At 37.1% G+C, this 18,671-nt stretch overlaps 1 protein-coding gene across 19 annotated transcripts in view; it reads right to left on the bottom strand.

Moving 5' to 3' along the window:
• CFAP70 (cilia and flagella associated protein 70) overlaps window positions 1-18,671 on the bottom strand; it is a 134,853-nt gene that overhangs the window by 92,076 nt on the left and 24,106 nt on the right. For 15 of the 19 annotated variants that reach the window (XR_011423227.1, XM_070227315.1, XM_001503856.5 and 12 more), the window contains 3 exons: window positions 4,316-4,414; window positions 4,069-4,148; window positions 357-536 (listed from right to left, as the gene is read on the bottom strand). Coding sequence is in view for 18 of the 19 variants with exons in the window: in XM_001503856.5 (XP_001503906.2) it covers window positions 357-536; window positions 4,069-4,148; window positions 4,316-4,414 (359 nt within the window). In the remaining variant the exon portion in view is untranslated. The remainder of the gene's footprint in view (window positions 1-356; window positions 537-4,068; window positions 4,149-4,315; window positions 4,415-18,671) is intronic. The other 4 variants (XM_070227328.1, XM_070227302.1, XM_023645060.2 and 1 more) reach the window with 1 other exon arrangement.

Consider the following 18,671-nt stretch of genomic DNA (forward strand, 5'->3'; position numbering starts at 1 on the left):
GGAATTAAGATAAAGTTTTATATAATAAAGTACACTATACAAAATCGATAAAATATGTGCATAAAAGTAATCTGTGCAGAAATACATTAAAAAATTGTTAAGTTTAAAATGTTTTACGTTTTCCACCATAAATATGCATTTATTGATATAAATTATATGTAATGTATATTATATATAATATATAAACTATAAATATAAACATCTATATATAAAACAGAAGTAAACTTTATTTTTTTAAACCTAAAATAAATCTCAGCCATTAATAAAGCTTGCTTTGAATGAAATCTTAGCAGGTAAGGAAGAGATGGCCATATGAGTGTCTAAATCCATATAAATATCTGGCTGTGGCGCTTTACCTCTCCAACAGATGGAACTTGCAGACCAACCATGTAGTTCTGCAGGGGCCCTATCGGAATGAAGGATTCAGGCACAGAGTAGGCAGCCTCCAATGTGACTTTCAGTAGACTGCCTCCTGAGATCTGGGCTGGGGTCAATAAGGGTTCCGACACAAATACTTTAACTTCAAGACTGCATTGCTGGAAAAGAACAAAATTATACAGCATTTTGGAAATGCCAGAGGCCTCCCTTTTTTTGCATTATCTCATTTTAATCTCACATGACTGTTCAAGGTAAGAAAGTCAAGTTTAGGGTCAGCCACATGGCCTAGTGGTTAACTTTGGCATGCTCTGCTTTGGTGGCCCAGGTTTGATTCCCAGGTGTGGACCTACACCACTTGTTGGCAGCTATGCTATGGCAATGACCCACATACAAAATAGAGGAAGACTGGCACAGATGTTAGCTCAGGGCAGATCTTCTTCAGCAAAAAAAAAAAAAAAAAAAAAAGTCAAGTTTAATTATTTCCATACAGGAGATTCAAATAACTTTCTTTAGGTCCCACATGTTAGAGACAAAGCCAAGAAGAAAACTTTACCCCTAAGCTAGAGCCCTTCCCCTCTAACATACTGAGGTCAAGTATGTTTACAAACACAAACAGGAGAGGAATTGGAGGGTTCTATACTGAAATGTTAATAGTAGTTACAAGTGAGTGAGTGAGATTGGGGTGCCTTTTTGCTAGCCTATATTTTATTATTATTTTTGTAATTTAAATGTGATTTTTTAAAAAAACTTTTAGGTTTGTTATTAAATATTTGAAAATCATATTCCTCAATATATTTCTATTTTGCAAAGGCGAGAAAATATTTTTGACAGCATGAACAAGCTCTAGAAACAAATTTTTTAGAAGAGCTGCAAAAGCTTTGATGTTAGCAATGTATCCAAGTAGAGTAGTCAAGACAGCTAGTGTTTTTTTAATTAGAGAGAAAAAAAGAATTTGTTCATTTTCATTTTATTTCTTAGGAATCAACATTAATAAGAATAATTAACATTATTGTTAAAGAATTAAGTATCCTACTAATGAGAAATTCCCAAATTATGTCTCCAATAGAAATTTGAAAATGCTTTTTCAAATATATACATATATACCCATATATAGAGATATAGACAAATCTATAGACATTTTCACACAGGATACATTGAAAAAGTAGGTTTACAATGTGTATTGATTGCTAATTATATGCTAGGCACCTTACTACAGCACCAGGACTATAAAGATGAAGATGACATGGCCCCTTTCATCATGGAATTCATATTATAATTCCACTATTTATGATAAATGCTATAATAGAGATTTGTACAAAATGCCCTAGTCAAGGGGCACCCAAGAGGAAGTGAATAACTAATTACCGGGGTGAGGAGGAATAAGAGATGGTGACATCTGAATTGACTTTTACAAGATAAATAGGAGTTTGCAATCTGGATAAGCAGAGAAAGAAAAGAGAAAATAATTCTAGACGAAAAGAAGAGTTTATGTAAAAGGGGATTGAAATAGCACGGTATATTCAGTTCAGGTATTTTAGAACACAATGCACAAGGAGGCAGTCCTGAGAGATGAGCTTGGACAAGGGACAGGCTGCTATCATAAAAGTTGTTGTGTGCCTGCTAAAGGATCTGGACTTTAGGATGTAAGCAGTGGTGAATCTAGGAACCACACAGTACTAAATAAGGGAAGAGAGGTGATCATATTTACTTTTAAGTCACTCTGCAAGCAATGGGAAGGCTGAACTGGAAGGAGGCAAGGGGAGTTACAGAGCTACTTGTAAGGTTCCAGGTGAGATTATAAGGCAATAAAGAATAGGAATGAAGCTAAGAAGAGACAGCCCAAAGGCACTTAGAAGATAGAAAAGGCTGGATTGGGTGAAAGGCAGATTTAGGTATTAGTTGCAGTTAGGGTCTGAGGGAGCAGTCATGGATGTAACGTAGGTTCTATGTATGTCCTATGATCTCACAGAGGTGTGATGCCATTAGTGAAAATAACTAAGATAAAAGGAAGAATAGGTTTGAGGGAGGATGCTGAGTTCAGTTTTGGAATGCTGACATTGACATTTGACATTCCGGAATTCAGGAGAGGAGTTTGGGCAGGAGCTGTTGAATTAGAAGTCTTCAACATACTGGTAACTGTCAAAATCATGGATGATCCCCAACCCCCTTCCCCCACCATACCTCCCTACCTCCCGTCACCACGAGTATGAACACAGACAAAGAAAGTTAGCCAAGGTTAGAAGCTTCATACTTAAGGGACAGGCAAAGGAAAGAGATCTGGTTCGGGAACCTGAGAAAGTACAGTCAATAAGCAGGAAATAGAACACAAAAGGGAGAAAAGGTTTTGAGAAAGAGAAGCATGGAAGAATGTGACACCTCTGGTCAATATGTCTCTGAGAGGATAAGGAAAATGTCCGTAAGGTTTCTAACTTATATTACTCCATCAAGACAGGGAATACTGGAAGATGAATTGGAATCTCCTTTCCAAGTACAGGTTTATGTCATTTTAGTCTCTGAGTTTTGAGAATAAACCAGTGTACTTGCTTAAATATAAAATTAGTGAGAACTCTCAAGCAAATGGACATTAATTGTCATATATTTTTTCCTTGAGTACGTAAAATAAGTAAGTACAAGAATATTATGAGCAAAGATCATGAGGACTAATCATGAGGACTGAGGAGGAATATTAAGAGCAAAGATCATGAGATCCATTTGACTAACTTTTCTTCTATAGGTATCTAAGGAAAATCAACAATACATAGGCTAGCAGACTGGACCAAGGAAGGCAGACTGAGCTCAAATATATAGCTCTTTCCAGAGCAAATTACATGGAATGACAGAAAGATATTAAATGATATATTTATATCCAATAAAAAGATAATGCTATAATGGCCCTAGAAAACAAGAAATGCCATCACTGGACTATATATTTTTAGGAATCTTTGAAAGATAGGAAGCAAATTAAATCAGATCTACAAAAAAAAAAAAAAAAACTAGAAGAAACCAACCACATCCTAAAATAATGGATTGTGGCAGCTCCAAGCTCAGGATTAACAAGAAGCAGGAAGGGGCCTACAGCGATGGTTAACTAGGGAACAGCATTTGGAATAGCTGGGTCAGTTGGGCCTTCCTCTCTCCTTTACTTGTGCAAAACAGAAGGCAGCTGTGGTATCTGCTGAGAGTGAGTGCACTTGCACCAGAGTGGCAAAGCAGTGCCCCAAGAAGCTCCTGATCCCCAGAAGAATTGGGAAACAGCCCAGAAAACAAACAGTGACAGAGCCTACCAATTCATACTTCCCCTCCTCCAACTACCAGAAGCAGGCTACCATGCCTGAAATTGTGTTAGGTACATTCATGTACTATTGAATTTAATCCAGCAGGACACAGCTCAAGAGACATTTCCATGGTTAAGCCTTTCCTACATCTACTCCTGGGCAAAGTAACCAATACCTACTATGTGCCCCACCCCACCATTTAATCACACTGGATTTTAATCCATAATATGTAGATTATGGACTCCTAAAGTAGGATTCTGCCTTATTTATCTTTGTTTCCCAGAACCTAGCACTATGTGTGCCTGTGAAAAGAAGGCGCCTGACGAATGGACTCAACTGAATTGAACCTTAATAGCAGACAGACTTGTTAGACTGAATGGCAGGCTGCAGTGTTAAGGGTTAAAACTCTGATTACCTTAACACCTGATCGAAGAGGTTCTAAAGGCGAGCCCGGCACAGGGTGCAATGGGACCACTGTTTCAAATGAACTCTCCCCTGCGAAAAGAAGGCCAAGTCAAGCCAAAGGAAGGGTTAAGCAGAGATAAATGTGCTCATCTTTTCATCAAATTCCTCAAATTCATTGAGGCTGAGTTTTGCACTTCTCTGGAGCTAAATTTTGTGAGCTTTTCTATTTCTGCTTTCGAGCAAATCACACATCTGACCTTCCAGTAAAGGAAGAAGGTCCACCACGGCTTGCCCGAGAATTGAGGTCTTCTCATCTCTCTGTTTCTTTTCCTTTGGTAAAACCTCAGTCACGGTTACTGAAAGAATCAGAACAAACAAATGAGAACGTGCCTCGCTCATCTATCAGAAAACCAAGCAAAGCACTGTTAAAGAAATTTAAGAGAAATGAATTTGAAACCCAAGAAGGTATCAATTTTGGTGACTCTGATACAAAATACTGGAGCACCTCAGTGATCTATTGAAACTTTTGCATGCAAGTTATCAACAATGTATTTTACATCATAATCACGTACACATATTTGTATAAAAGTAACTGATACATATAATTAGAACAAAGTTTCATATAGTATTCATCCTTACTAGCTTAAAACCCTTACATATTTTCTATTCTATTTTATGTATAAAAAATTACTGGTCATGATCTTCCTCAGTTTTAGGAATGACTAAAGTCACAATCTGCAGTTTGAAAAACACCTTCTAGATCTTTGCACATTGCCTAGCATAGGGCTTAGCAGACCTTGGAGTCATTTACAGAGCACGCAAGGTATGCAGCAGGTTTTTCCCTGCAACATTACTCTGCGTATGTGCTTAAAATTTATTATGAAAATTTCAAATACACAAAAAAGTAGAGAGATAGTACGATGAATATCCATATAACCATCACCTAGATTTAACAAAAGTTAACATCATATTTACTTCATCTATTCTTATTTGCTGAAACACTTTCAAGTAAATTACAGACATCATGACATTTTACCCCTAAATACTAAAGTATACAAACCCCAAATATGGCATTTTCCTCCAAACTCACAATACTTTTATCACATCTAGCAAGTTGTGATAATAGCATTATATATAATTCCTTAATTCATCTAATGCCAAGTCTACACTGAACATTTCTCAATTATCCCAAAATTTATTTTGTAGCTGGTTTGTTCAAACTAGGATCCAATCAAAGACCACATGTTGCATTCAGTTGTTATGTTTCTTATGTTTCTTTTCCATTTAGAACAGTCCCTCCTCCCATATGCTTTTTTTTCTATGACACTGATTTGTTAAAATCATCAGGCCAGTTGTTATATAGACTGTCTCATCCTCTGGATTTGTCTTGTTTTTTTTTTCTTATGCTGTTTAATTTGTTTCTCAATCCTTGTTTCCTGTACACTTAGATTCACCTTCACCATTTCTGGCAAAGATAATACAATTTGATAACATACTTACCTACATGGTATGTTATCAAACTCTGTGATCTTTGTAATCATGAAAATGGCATCTCAGCATAATTTTATTTATCTTATTAAAGTGAGGTTGAACATTTTTCCATACATTTAAGGACCAGTTATAGTTTCTTTTCTGTGGAATTTTCATATCTCTTTCCTACGTTTTGTACATTCATCCGTTAGAGTCTTAGTATTTTTCTTATTGATATACAGGAGTTCTTTAAAGGGAAATTTGCCTTTTGTGTAGAAATGAATTGCAAATTATGCCCTAGTTTGTGACTCATCTTCTATAGTTACTTATGTAAAATGTATTAATTTTTTTTATTCTGTGGCTTCTGCATTTGTGAAATACTTAGAAAGTCTTCACTACTCTGATTATTTAATTCCATGAATTCTTATGGTACTTACATGGTTAATTTTGTACACATATTTTATCCATATAGAATTTATTTTGGTATAATTTTGAGATGTTAGTTACATTTTTTTCCAGATAGCTACCTACATGTCCTCACATCATTGATTACATAGTCTATCTTTTCCCTACTGATGTGAAATGTCATCTCAATCACTATGCTAACTTATTAGAAGTACTGGTGACTATATTTGGACCTTCTAGTCTGTCCCAATGATCTGTAAGTCTATGCATGCCCAAGTACCACATTGTTTTATTGTGATTTTATATTACATTTTACTATCATGAAGGACTAATAACCCCTCACTAACCTCCTTTTCAGAAATTCCTGATTATACTTACCTTAAAAAGTTTTTTCTGTAAGAGTCTAATTTAAAAAATGTTGGCAGATTTATAGAGTTCACATTAAATTTATAGACAAGCTTAGGGAAAATGACATCTTTATAATGTTGAGCATTCCTTTATAAGAACATGGTATGCCTTTCCTTTTGTTCAACCTCGTGTCTCTCAACATCATTTTCTTTTGTTTATTTGAATCAGGATACAAATAACGTCTACACATTGTGCTTAGTTAATGTCTCTTAAATCTCTTTTACTCTGTAGGTTCTCCTTCCATTTCTTTAGATTTTTCCCATTTTTATTTTTCTAAGAAATTGTCCATTTTATCTAAATTATCATAAGAAATGGCAGAAAATCCTTTCTTATGTCTTTTTAAAATTGTGGTAAAACACACATTACATAAAATTTACTATCCTAATTCATGTTTAAGTGTACAGTTCAGTGGTATTAAATACATTCATATTTTCATGCAAACATCACCACCATCTATCTCCATAACACTTTTCATCTTCTAAAATTGAAACTCTCTACACATTAAATAATAACTCGCCGTTCTCCCCTTCCCCTGGCAACCACAAGAATACTTTCTGTCCTTATGTAGTTGACTATTCTGGGCACCTCATAAAAGTGGAATCACACGGTGTCTTTTTGTGACTGGCTTATTTCATTTAGCATAATATCCTCAGATTTCATCCATGTTGTAATATATGTCAGAATTTCCTTCCTTTTTAAGGCTAAATAATAATCCAGCCTATGTATATACCACATTTTACTTATCCATTCATCCATTGATGAATACTTGGGTTGCTTCCACATTTTAGCTATTGTCAATAATGCTGTGATGAACTTGGGTGTACAAATATCTCTTTGAGACTCTGCCTTCCATACTTTGGGTATATACCCAGAAGTAGAATTGCTGGGTCATATCATAATTCTATTTTTAATTTTTTGAGGAACCACTAGTTTCCCCAGTGACTGTACCGTTCTACATTCTCACCAAAAGTACACACGGGTTCCAATTTGTCTGCATCTTTGCCAACACTTGTTTTATTTTTACTTTTTGAGGAAGATTGGCCCTGTGCTAATGCAAATCTTCCTTTTTTTCCCCTTCTCAAAGCCCCAGCACATAGTTGTATATCCTAGTTGTAGGTCATTCTAGTTCTAGGTGGGATGCCTCCACAGCATTGCTTGATGAGTGGTGCACGGGTCTGTGCCCAGGAACCGAACCAGCAAACCCCAGGCTGCTGAAATGGAGCCCATGAACTTAACCACTCAGCCACAGGGCTGGTCCCTGTTTTGTTTTTTGGATAGAGGCCATCCTAATAGTACGAAGTGGTATCTCATTGTAGTTTGGGTTTGCATTTCCCTAATGATTAATGATGTTGAGCATTTTTTCATGTGCTTATCAGCCATTTGTAGAACTTTGGAGGAATGTCTATTCAAATCCTTTGCCCATTTTTTTTTTTTGCTGAGGAATATTAGCCCTGAGCCATTCTTCTTTCACTTTATATGTGGGTCACCACCACAGCATGGTTGACAAGTGGCATAGGTCTGCACCTGGGATCTGAACCCGCAAAGCTGGGCTGCCGAAGCAGAGCATGCCAAACTTAACCATTACACGATGGGGCCAGCCCTGCTTTGCCCATTTTTGAAACAGGTTTTTTTGTTGTTGAGTTTTAGGAGTTTTCTATATATTCTGGATATTAATCCCTTATCAGATATATGATTTGAAAATATTTTCTCCCATCCTGTGGGTTGCCTTTTTACGCTGTGGATAGTGTCTTTTATCATGTTGAGGTAGTTTCCATCTATTCCTAGTTTGTTGAGTGATTTTTTCATGAAAGAGTATTGAATTTTGTCAAATACGTTTTTTGCATCAAGTGAGATGATCATACGGGGTTTTCTTCTTCATTCTGTTGGTTTGGTGTATGAAACTGACAGAGTCATATGTTGAAGCATCCTTGCATTTGAAGAATAAATCCCACTTGGTCATGGTCTATAATTCTTTTTTTTTTTAAGATTGGCACCTGAACTAAGATCTGTTGCCAATCTTCTTCTTCTTCTTCTTCTTTTCCCTTCTTCTCCCCAAAGATCCCCAGTACATAGTTGTATGTTCTAGCTGTAGGTCCTGCTGGTTCTGTTAAGTGGGATGCTGCCTCAGCATGGCCTGATGAGCAGTAGTAGGTCCATGCCCAGGACCCAAACTGGCAAAACTCTGGGCCACTGAAGCAGAGTGCACAAATGTAACCATTCAGCCATGGGGCTGGCCCCTATAATCCTTTTAATGTGCTGTTCAACTTGGTTTGCTGGTATTTTCTGCAGAATTAGTAGTAATGTCCCCAATTTAATTTCTGACTTTAGTAATTCAAGTGTTCTCTCCTTTTTTTTCTTAGTCCATGTATCTAAAGATTTGTCAATTTTGTTGAACTTTTCAAAGAACCAACTTTTCCTTTTATTGATTGTCCCTATTGTTTTTCTTTTTTTCAATTATTTTAATGAAATCATTACATTATTATTTATCCATTTCTGTAAAGACTTCATCATGCTCACCACCAGTAGTCTAATTTTTATCTTACATAAGTGCCCCTTTATCCCTTTCGCCCACCCCCCCAACCCCCTTTCCTCTGGTAACCACTAATCTCTTCTCTTTTTTAATGTATTTGTTTATCTTCCACATATGAGTGAAATCACACAGTATCTGCCTTTCTCTGTCTGGCTTATTTTGCTTAACATCATACCCTCAAGATTCATTCATGTTGTTGCAAAAGGGATGATTCTGTCTTTTTTTTATGGAGGTATAATAGTTTATAACATTGTGAAATTTCAGTTGTACATTATTATTTGTCAGTCACCATATGTGCTGCTTTACCCCTTAAGCCAACCACCAACCCCCTTCCCCTCTGGTAACCACTAGTCTGTTCTCTTTGTCCATGTGTTTGTTTATATTCCACATATGAGTGAAATCGTGTGGTGTTTGTCTTCCTCTGTCTGGCTTATTTTGCTTAACATAATACCCTCAAGGTCCATCCATGTTGTTGCAAATGGGACAATTTTGTCTTTTTATGGCTAAGTAGTATTCCATTGTGTATATATCTACCACATCTTCTTTATCCATTTATCAGTTGAAGGGCATTTGGGTTTCTTCCACGTCTTGGCTATTGTGAATAATGCTGAAATCTCTTTGAATTGTTGATTTTTAGTTCTTTGGACAAATGCCCAGGAGTGGGATAGCTGGGTCATATGGTATTTCTATTTTTAATTTTTTGAGAAATCTCCATACTGTTTTCCATAGAGGCTGCACCAGTTTCCATTCCCACTAGCAGTGAATGAAGGTTCCCTTTTCTCCCGATCTTCTCCAACATTTGTTACTTTTTGTCTTGGTAATGACAGCCATTCTAATGGGTGTAAATTGATATCTCCTTGTAGTTTTGATTTGCATGTTCTTAATTATTAGTGATGTTGAACATCCTTTCATGGGGCTATTGACCATCTGCATATATTCTTTGGAAAAATGTCTGTTCATATCCTCTGTCCATTTTTCAATCAGGTTGTTTGTTTTTTTGTTCTTGAGTTGTGTGAGTTCTTTATATATTTGGGAGATTAACCCCTTGTAGGAAATATGATTGCAAATACTTTCTCCAAGATGGTGGGTTGTCTTTTTGTTTTGCTCTGCCTTGCAGAAGCTCTTTAGTCTGATGAAGTCCCACTTGTTTATTTTTTCATTTGTTTCCCTTATCCAAGTAGACATGGTATTCGAAAAGTAGCTTCTAAGACTAATGTCAAAGAGTGTACTGCCTATATTTTCTTCTAGAAGTTTTACAGTTTCAGGTCTTAACATTCAAGTCTTTAATCCATTTTGAGTTAATTTTTGTGTATGGTGTCAGATAATGGTCTATTTTCATTCTTTTGCATGTGGCTGTCCAGTTTTCTCAGCACCATTTATTTTATTTTTTTATCAGTTTTTTTTTTTTTTTTGAGGAAGATTAGCCCTGAGCTAACATCTGCCACAAATCCTCCTCTTTTTTTGCTGAGGAAGATTGGCCCTGAGCTAACATCTGTGACTATCTTCTTCTACTTTATATGTTGGATGCCTGCCACTGCATGGCTTGACAAGCGGTGAATAGGTCCACACCCAGGATTTGAACTGGTGAACCCCGGGTCACCGAACCAGAACATGCAAGCAAACTTAATCACTGAGCCAACAGGCTAGCCCCCTAGCACCATTTATTGAAGAGACTTTCCTTTCTCCATTGTATGTTCTTGCTCCTTTGTCAAAGATTAACTGTCCAAAGATGTGTGGATTTATTTCTGGACTTTCAATTTTGTTCCATTGATCTATGTGTCTGTTTTTGTACCTGTACCATGCTGTGTTGATTACTATAGCTTTGTAGTATATTTTGAAGTCAAGTATTGTGATGCCTTCAGCTTTGTTCTTTTTTCTCAGGATTGCTTTGGCTATTCGAGGTCTTTTGCTGTCCCATATAAGTTTTAGAATTCTTTGTTCTATTTCCTTGAATAATGTTATTAGGATTCTGATTGGGATTGCACTGAACCTGTAGATTGCTTTAAATAGTATGGACATTTTAACTATGTTTTTTCTTACAATCCATGAGCATGGAATATCTTTCCATTTCTTTATGTCTTCTTCAATTTCTTTCAATAATTTCTTACCATTTTCAGTGTATAGATCTTTCACTTCTTTGGTTAAATTTATTCCCAGATATTTTATTTTTTTTGTTATGATTGTAAATGGGATTATATTCTTGAGTTCTCTTTCTGCTAGTTTGTTGTTAGTGTATAGAAATGCAACTGATTTTTGTAAGTTGATTTTGTACCCTTCAATTTTGCTGTAGTTGTTAATTATTTCTAATAGTTTTCTGATGGATTCTTTAGGTTTTTCTATATATAGAATCATGTGATCTGCAAACAGTGAGAGTTTCATTTTTCCTTTACAATTTGGATTCCTTTTTCTTCTTCTTCTTGCCTAATTTCTCTGGCCAAAACCTCCAGTACTATGTTGAATAAGAGTGGTAGGAGTGGGCACTCATGTCTTGTTCCTTTTCTCAGAGGGATGGCTTTCAGTTTTTCACCGTTGAGTATGATGTTGGTTGTGGGTTTGTCATATATGGCCTTTATTATGTTGAGGTACTTTCCTTCTATACCCATTTCATAAAGAATTTTTATCGTAACTGAATGTTGGATCTTGTCAAATGCTTTCTCTGCATTTATTGAGATGATCACGTGATTTGTATTCTCCATTTTTAAAGTGGGGTATCACGTTGATTGATTTGCAGATGCTGAACCATCCCTGCGTCCCTGGAATAAATCCCACTTGATTATGGTGTATGATGTTTTTGTATTGATATATTCAGTTTGCCAGTATTTTGTTGAGGATTTTTGCATCTATGTTCATTAACAATATTGGCCCATAATTTTCCTTCTTTGTTTTGTCCTTGTATGGTTTTGGTATCATGGTAATGTTGGCCTCATACAATGACTGAGGAAGCATTCTGTCTTCTTCAATTTTTTGGAATAGTTTAGGAGGATAAGTATTAAATCTTCTTTGAATGTTCAGTAGAATTCTCCTGAGAAGCCATCTGGTCCTGGACTTTCATTTTTTGGGAGGTTTTTGATTACCATTTCAATCTCTTTACTTGTTATTGGTCTATTCAGATTCTCTATTTCTTCCTGATTCAGTTTTGGCAGGTTGTATGAGTCTAAATATCCATTTCTTCTAGGTTATAGTTTGTGGACATATAGTTTTTCATATATTCTCTTATAATCCTTTGTATTTCTGCGGTATCCATTGTAATTTCTCCTCTTTCATTTCTAATGTTATTTATTTGAGTCTTCTCTTCTTTTATCTTGGTGAATCTGGCTAAGGCTTGATTAATTTTGTTTATCTTCTCAAAGAACCAGGTCTTTGTTCCATTGATCCTTTCTACTGTTTTTTAAGTCTCTATTTCATTTATTTCTGCTCTAATTTTTATTATTTCCCTCCTTCTGCTGACTTTGGGCTTTGTTTGTTCTTCTTTTTCTAGTTCTGTTAGATGCAGTTTAAGATTACTTATTTGAGATTTTTCTTGTTTGTTGAGGTGGGCCTGTACTGCTATGAATTTCCCTTATAACCATTTGCTGCATCCCATAAGAGTTGGTATGTTGTTTTCATTTTCATTTGTCTTCAGGTATTCTTTAATGTATCCTTTGATTTCTTCATTGATCCAACAGTTGTTCAGCAGCATGTGGTTCAGTCTCACATATTTGTGACTTTCCCAGCTTTTTTCTTGTAGTTGATTTCTAGTTTCACAGCATTGTGGTCAGAAAAGATGCTTGATATGATTTCAATCCTCTTAAATTTATTGAGGCTGGCCTTGTTTCACAACATATGGTATATCTTTGAGAATGATCCATGTGCACATGAGAAGAATGTGTATTCTGTTGTTTTGGGATGGAATGCTCTGTCTATATCCATTAAGTCCATCTGATCAAGTGTTTCATTTAAATCCACTATTTCCTTGTTGACTTTCTGTCTGAATGATCTGTCCCTTGATGGCTGTGGGGTGTTGAGGTCCCCTGCTATTATTGTGTTGCTGTTATTTTCTCCTTTAGGTCTGTTAATAGTTGCTTTATATATTGGTGGTCCTGTGTTGGGTGCATATATATTTATAAGTGTTATGTCCTCTTGGTAGATGGTCCTTTTTATCATTACACACTGCCCCTCTTTGTTTCTCATTGTCTTTTTCATCATGAAATCTGCTTTGTCTATATAATTATGGCAACAACTGCTTTCCTTTGCTTGCCATTTGCTTAGTGTATTGTCTTCCACCCCTTCACTCTGAGCCTATATTTGTCTTTAGAGCTGAGATGCTAAGATGCTTTTCCTGCAGGCAGTATGTTGTTAGGTCTTGTTTTTTATTTTTTTAATTTTTTAATTTTTTTTTTTCTCCCCAAAGCCCCCCTTGGTACATAGTTGTATATTCTCCGCTGTGGGTCCTTCCAGTTGTGGCATGTGGGACACTGCCTCAGCGTGATTTGATGAGCAGTGTCATGTCCGTGCCCAGGATTCGAACCAATGAAACACTGGGCCGCCTGCAGCAGAGCGCGCAAACTTAACCACCCGGCCACGGGGCCAGCCCCTGGGTCTTGTTTTTTAATTCATCTATCTACTCTGTGTCTTTTGTGTATGCGTGTTTGTGTGTGTGAGGAAGATTGTCCCTGAGCTAACATCTGTGGCAATCTTCCTCTACTTTGTATGTGGGATGCCGCCACAGCATGGCTTAATGAGTGGTGTGTAGGTCCATACCGAGGATCCAAACCCACGAACCCTGGGCCGCTGAAGCAGAGTACACAAACGTAACCACTACACCACTGGGTAGGCCTCCACTCTGTATCTTTTTATTGGAGATTTCAATCCATTTACACTTAGAGTGATTATTGATCTATGAGGGCTTAATGCTGCCATTTTATCTCTTGTTTTCCAGTTGTTCTCTGTTCCATTGTTTCTCTTCCTGTGTATTTCTGACTGCCATTTCATGTTGGTGGTTTTCTGTGCAGATCTTCTCAGTTTTCTCTTTTTTAATGAATTGTGGCTCTGCTCTTATTTTTTGATTAGTGTTTACTGTGAGGTTTGTATAAAAGATTTCATAAGTGAGACAGTCAATTTTCTGATATCCTCTTATCTCCATTAGCCTAAGCAGGTTCCATTCCTTTCCTCTTCCCCTTCTGAGTTATTGTTGTCACAAATTATTCTGTTTTTGTTTTTGTGTGAGAAAGAGTCATCCTGAATTAACATCCATAGCCAATCCTCCTCTTTTTTTGCTTGAGGAAGATTAGCCCTAAGCTAACATCTGTGCCAAACTTCCTCTATTTTTTGTATGTGGGATGCCTCCACAGCGTGGCTGATGAGTGGAGCAGGTCTCCGCCAGGATCCAAACTGGCAACTCCCAGCCACTGAAGCAGAGCTCGTGGAACTTTAACCACTCAGCCAAGGGGCCAGGCCCAAATTATTCTGTTTCATCTTGTGTTTGTGACCAAGTTGAAGTGTTTATGGTTACTTTTGATGCTTTTCTTCCCTTTAAGTTACAATTGAGTATTGGCTTCCCTGTTCTGAAAGAGAGCTGTGGTTTTCTGATTTTGTCTATTTATCTCATTGCTCAAAGCTTTGTAGACCTTTGCCTTTTTATTTCAGGTATGAAGGCATCTTTGATCATTTCTTGTAAGGGAGGTCTTGTGGCAATGTACTCCTTCAGCTTTTGTTTATTTGAGAAAGCTTTTCATATCTGAAGGATAGTTTTGCTGGATAGAGAATTCTTGGCTGAAAGTTTTGTCTTTCACTACTTTGAATATACCATACCATTCTCTCCTAATCTGTAAGGCTTCTGCTGAGAAATCTGCTGAAAGCATGATAGGGGTTCCTTTGTAGGTTATTTTCTATTTTGCTGCCCTTAATATTTTTCTTCGTCATTGGCTTTTGCCAGTTTTATTATTCCATGCATTGGAGAGGGTCTTTTAGCATTGATGTAACTAGGCCTTCTATTAGCTTCATGTATTTGTAAACCTGGTTCTTTTCCCAGGTTTAAGAAGTTCTCATTTATTATTTCTCTCAACCAGCTCTCTGCTCCTTTCTCCCTCTGGAATACCTATAATCCTTATGTTGCTTTTCCTAATTGAGTCAGATATTTCTTGAAGAATTCCTTCATTTTTAAAAAAATGTTAGTTCTCTCTCCTCCTCCACTTGTAACATTTCTATATTTGTATCCTCTAAATCACTAACTCTTTCCTCCATAACATGAGTTCTATTTTTTAAGGATTCTAGATTATTTTTTATCTCATTAATTGTGTTCTTCATATCCAGAATTTCTGCTTGTTTTTTTTTTCTTTGGTTTTTTTTTTTTTTTTTGGTGAGGAAGATTGGCCCTAAGCTAACATCTGTTGCCCATCTTCCTCTTTTAAATTTTTTTTCTCCCCAAAGCCCCAGTGCATAGCTGTCTATCTTAGTTGTAAGTCCTTTGAGTTCATCTATGTGGGATGCTGCCACAGCATGCCTTCATGAGCAGTGCATAGGTCTGTGCCCAGAACCCAAACCAGAAAACACCAGGCCACCAAAGCAGAGTGTGAAATTTAACCACTATGCCACCAGGCCAGTCCCTGTTTGTTTTTTTTTTAAACAGTTTCAGTCTCTTTGTGAAGTATTCCTTCTCACTGATTTTATTCCTGAGCTCACTGAACTGTCTGAGTTTTCTTGTAACTTCTTGAGTTTCATTATGACAGTTATTTTGAATTCTCTGTCATTTAGATTGCAAATTTCTGTGCCTTCTGCGTTGGTTTCTGGAGAACTGTCATTTTCCTTCTGTTCTGAATTGTTGCTGTAGTTTCTTATGGTGTTTGATAAATTAATCTTTGTCAGATCATTTGTGGTAGTATTAGGTCACAGATTTCACCTGCTACCACTAGAGGGAAGCAGGAGCTGTGTTTCTGATCCCACCCTGCTTGCTGGAAGTTGTGGAGGTATTGTGAGCACTTGCACTAGCCAGGAGAGTGTTCGGACGTGTGTGTAGATCTGCTGCTGCCTCTTCTTGCAGTCACACCAGCCACTGCGCTTGGTAGGTGGGGCTTCCTCATAGGATCCGAGGCTGGGCCTCTCCCTGGGGCCACACCAGCATGGCAGGCTCTATCACCACCAGGAAAGTGATCACAAGAGGGCTAACAGCTGCCACCACCTCTTCCTACAGTTGTGCCAAGGGGCATTCTCACTTTTGAGGTGCAGTGGCATTAGGGGTGCTCGCATCAGCCAGGAAATTGTTTGCAAACATGCACAGGGCTGCCAGGGAAGGGCAGGGGAGGGCTCACCTATATCCTCCACGTTCCAGAGGTCAGTCCATCCACCTTCAGATGTGTAGCTGCATGGGTCTCTCATAAAGGGAACAGCTCACCCTGCCATGTTGCTGATGTCACTCCTCTATCATTTTTCTATTATGTATTTAGTTTATCTCTGCTCTAGTATTTATTATTACCTTCCCTCTGTGAGCTTTGCATTTAGTTTGTTCTTCTTTTTCTAGTTTCTTAAGTTGCAAAATTAGATTATTCATTTGAGATCATCCTAGTTTTTTAGTGTTAGCATTTACAGCTATAAATTTCCCCCTTAGCACCACTTTCACTGCATCTCCCAAGTTTTGGTACGCTGTTTTCACTGTCTAACTTCCCCTGTGATTTCTTCTTTGATCCATTGGTTATTTAAAAGTGTGCTGTTTAATTTCCACAATTTTGTGAATTTTCCAGTTTTCCTTCTGTTATTTATTTCTAACTTCATCCGACTGTATTTGTAGAAGATACTTTGCAAGATATCTATTTTTTTAAATCTATTGAGACTTAATGTGTGGCCTAATATATTGGCCTAACCTGGAAAATATTCCATGTGCACTTGAGAAGAATGTGTATTCTGTTGTTGTTTGGTAAAGTGTTCTGTATATGTCATTTAGATCTAGTTGGTTTATTGTGTTGTTTAAGTCCTCTATTTCTGTTTTTTTTTTTTTAAGACTGGCACCTTAGCTAACAACTGTTGCCAATTTTTTTTTTCCTTTTTCTGCTTTTTCTCCCCAAATCCCTCCAGTTCATAGATGTATATTTTAGTTGTGAGTCCTTCCAGTTGTGGCATGTGGGACCCCACCTCAGTGTGGCCTGATGAGTGGTGCCATGTCTGCGCCCAGGATCTGAGCCAGTAAAACCATGGGCCACCAAAGCAGAGCATACAAACTTAACCACTCAGCCATGGGGCTGGCCCCAAGTCCTCTATTTCTTTACTCATCCTCTGTCTGGTTGTTCTATCCATTATTGTGAGTAGGGTATTGAAGTCTCCAACTATTATTGTAGAACTATCTATTTCTCCCTTCAATTCTGTCAGTTTTTGCTTTGTATATTTTCTTGGACTGCCATTGGGTAAGTAAAAGTTTATAATCATTATACCTTCTTGCTGTATTGAACCTTTATTAATATATAATGTTCTTCTTTGTCTCTTGTAATCTTTTTTTGATCTAAAGCCCATTCTGTCTGATATTAGTAGAGCCACTCCTGCTTTCTTTGGTTACAATTTGCATGAAATATTTTTCCATCCTTTCACTTTCAACCTGTTTCTGTCTTTGGATCTAAGGTAAGTCTCATCTAGATAGCATATAGTTGGATCCTGTATCTTTGTCCATTCTGCCAATCTGTCTTTTGATTAAAGAGTTTAATCAATTTAAATTTAAAGCAATTACTGATAATGAGAGACATACTTCCATCACTGTGCTATTTGTTTTCTATATGCCTTATGGCTTTTTTGTTCCTCATTTCTTGTATTACTGTCTTCTTTTGTGTTTAGTTGCTTTTTTGTAGTGACATGCTTAAATTCCTTTTTCATTTTCCTTTGTGTAGATTCTATAACTATTTTCTTTGTGGTTACCATAAGGATTACAATGACCACGCTAAAGTGTAATTTGAATTTATAGCAGCTTAATTTCAAGAATATACAAAAACTCTGCTGCTTTACACCTCCATCCCCAACCCTTTCAGTTGCTTATGTCACAAAATTACATCTTTACACATTATGTGCCTCAAAACACAAACTAATAATTCTTTTAAGTGCATTAGTTTCTTAAATTATGTAGAACATAAGATTTGGAAGCACAAATCAAAGTTACAGTAATACTAGCTTTTACACTAATAATAATTTTTTCTTTTAACGTATTAGTCTCTTAAATCATGTAGAAAACAAAAATTGCAGTTATAAATCATCTTAAAATAATACTAGCTTTTATAATTGCCTACATATTTACCTTTACTGAGATTTTGAGAAAGTGAGAGGAGTGACATCAGCAAAATTATTGAATAAGACATCCCTTATGGTGTCCCTGTCTCAACAACAACAATTTAGCATCCATATACACACAAAAGTCCCTCTGTGGGAGCTCTAGGATCCAGCACCATATGCAAAAGGACCCAGGAGGAGTATCACACACCCTGTGTCAAGTATTAGGCATACAGACTTAGGTCCCAGCTGTGAACCCTGCACTCACACATGAGCCAGCTGTAGCCACTCTCAGCTGAAGTCCAAGTGCACCTGGAAAACACTGTCTTAGACAATCATCTACAGATGAGTGATCCTTTGTGGAAGTACAGGACTCCTGCATAGAAGTTCCAGCACATTGTTGGAGCAAAAATACATGAGTTTGGATGCAGTGGAGAGGGAATAGGAACAGTTTGACTTTACTTGCATCCCCCAGGGCAGCACTGCTCAGGGACAAGAGAGATCTTCTTGGCCTGTGATTTCTCCTGTGGGGAAAAGTGAAAGTGTGTGAATGAGCACCTGTTTCCCCAGCTGTGCAGGAT

The sequence above is a fragment of the Equus caballus genome, chromosome 1 (genome assembly GCF_041296265.1).
Source record: "Equus caballus isolate H_3958 breed thoroughbred chromosome 1, TB-T2T, whole genome shotgun sequence".
NCBI classification, from domain to species: domain Eukaryota; kingdom Metazoa; phylum Chordata; class Mammalia; order Perissodactyla; family Equidae; genus Equus; species Equus caballus.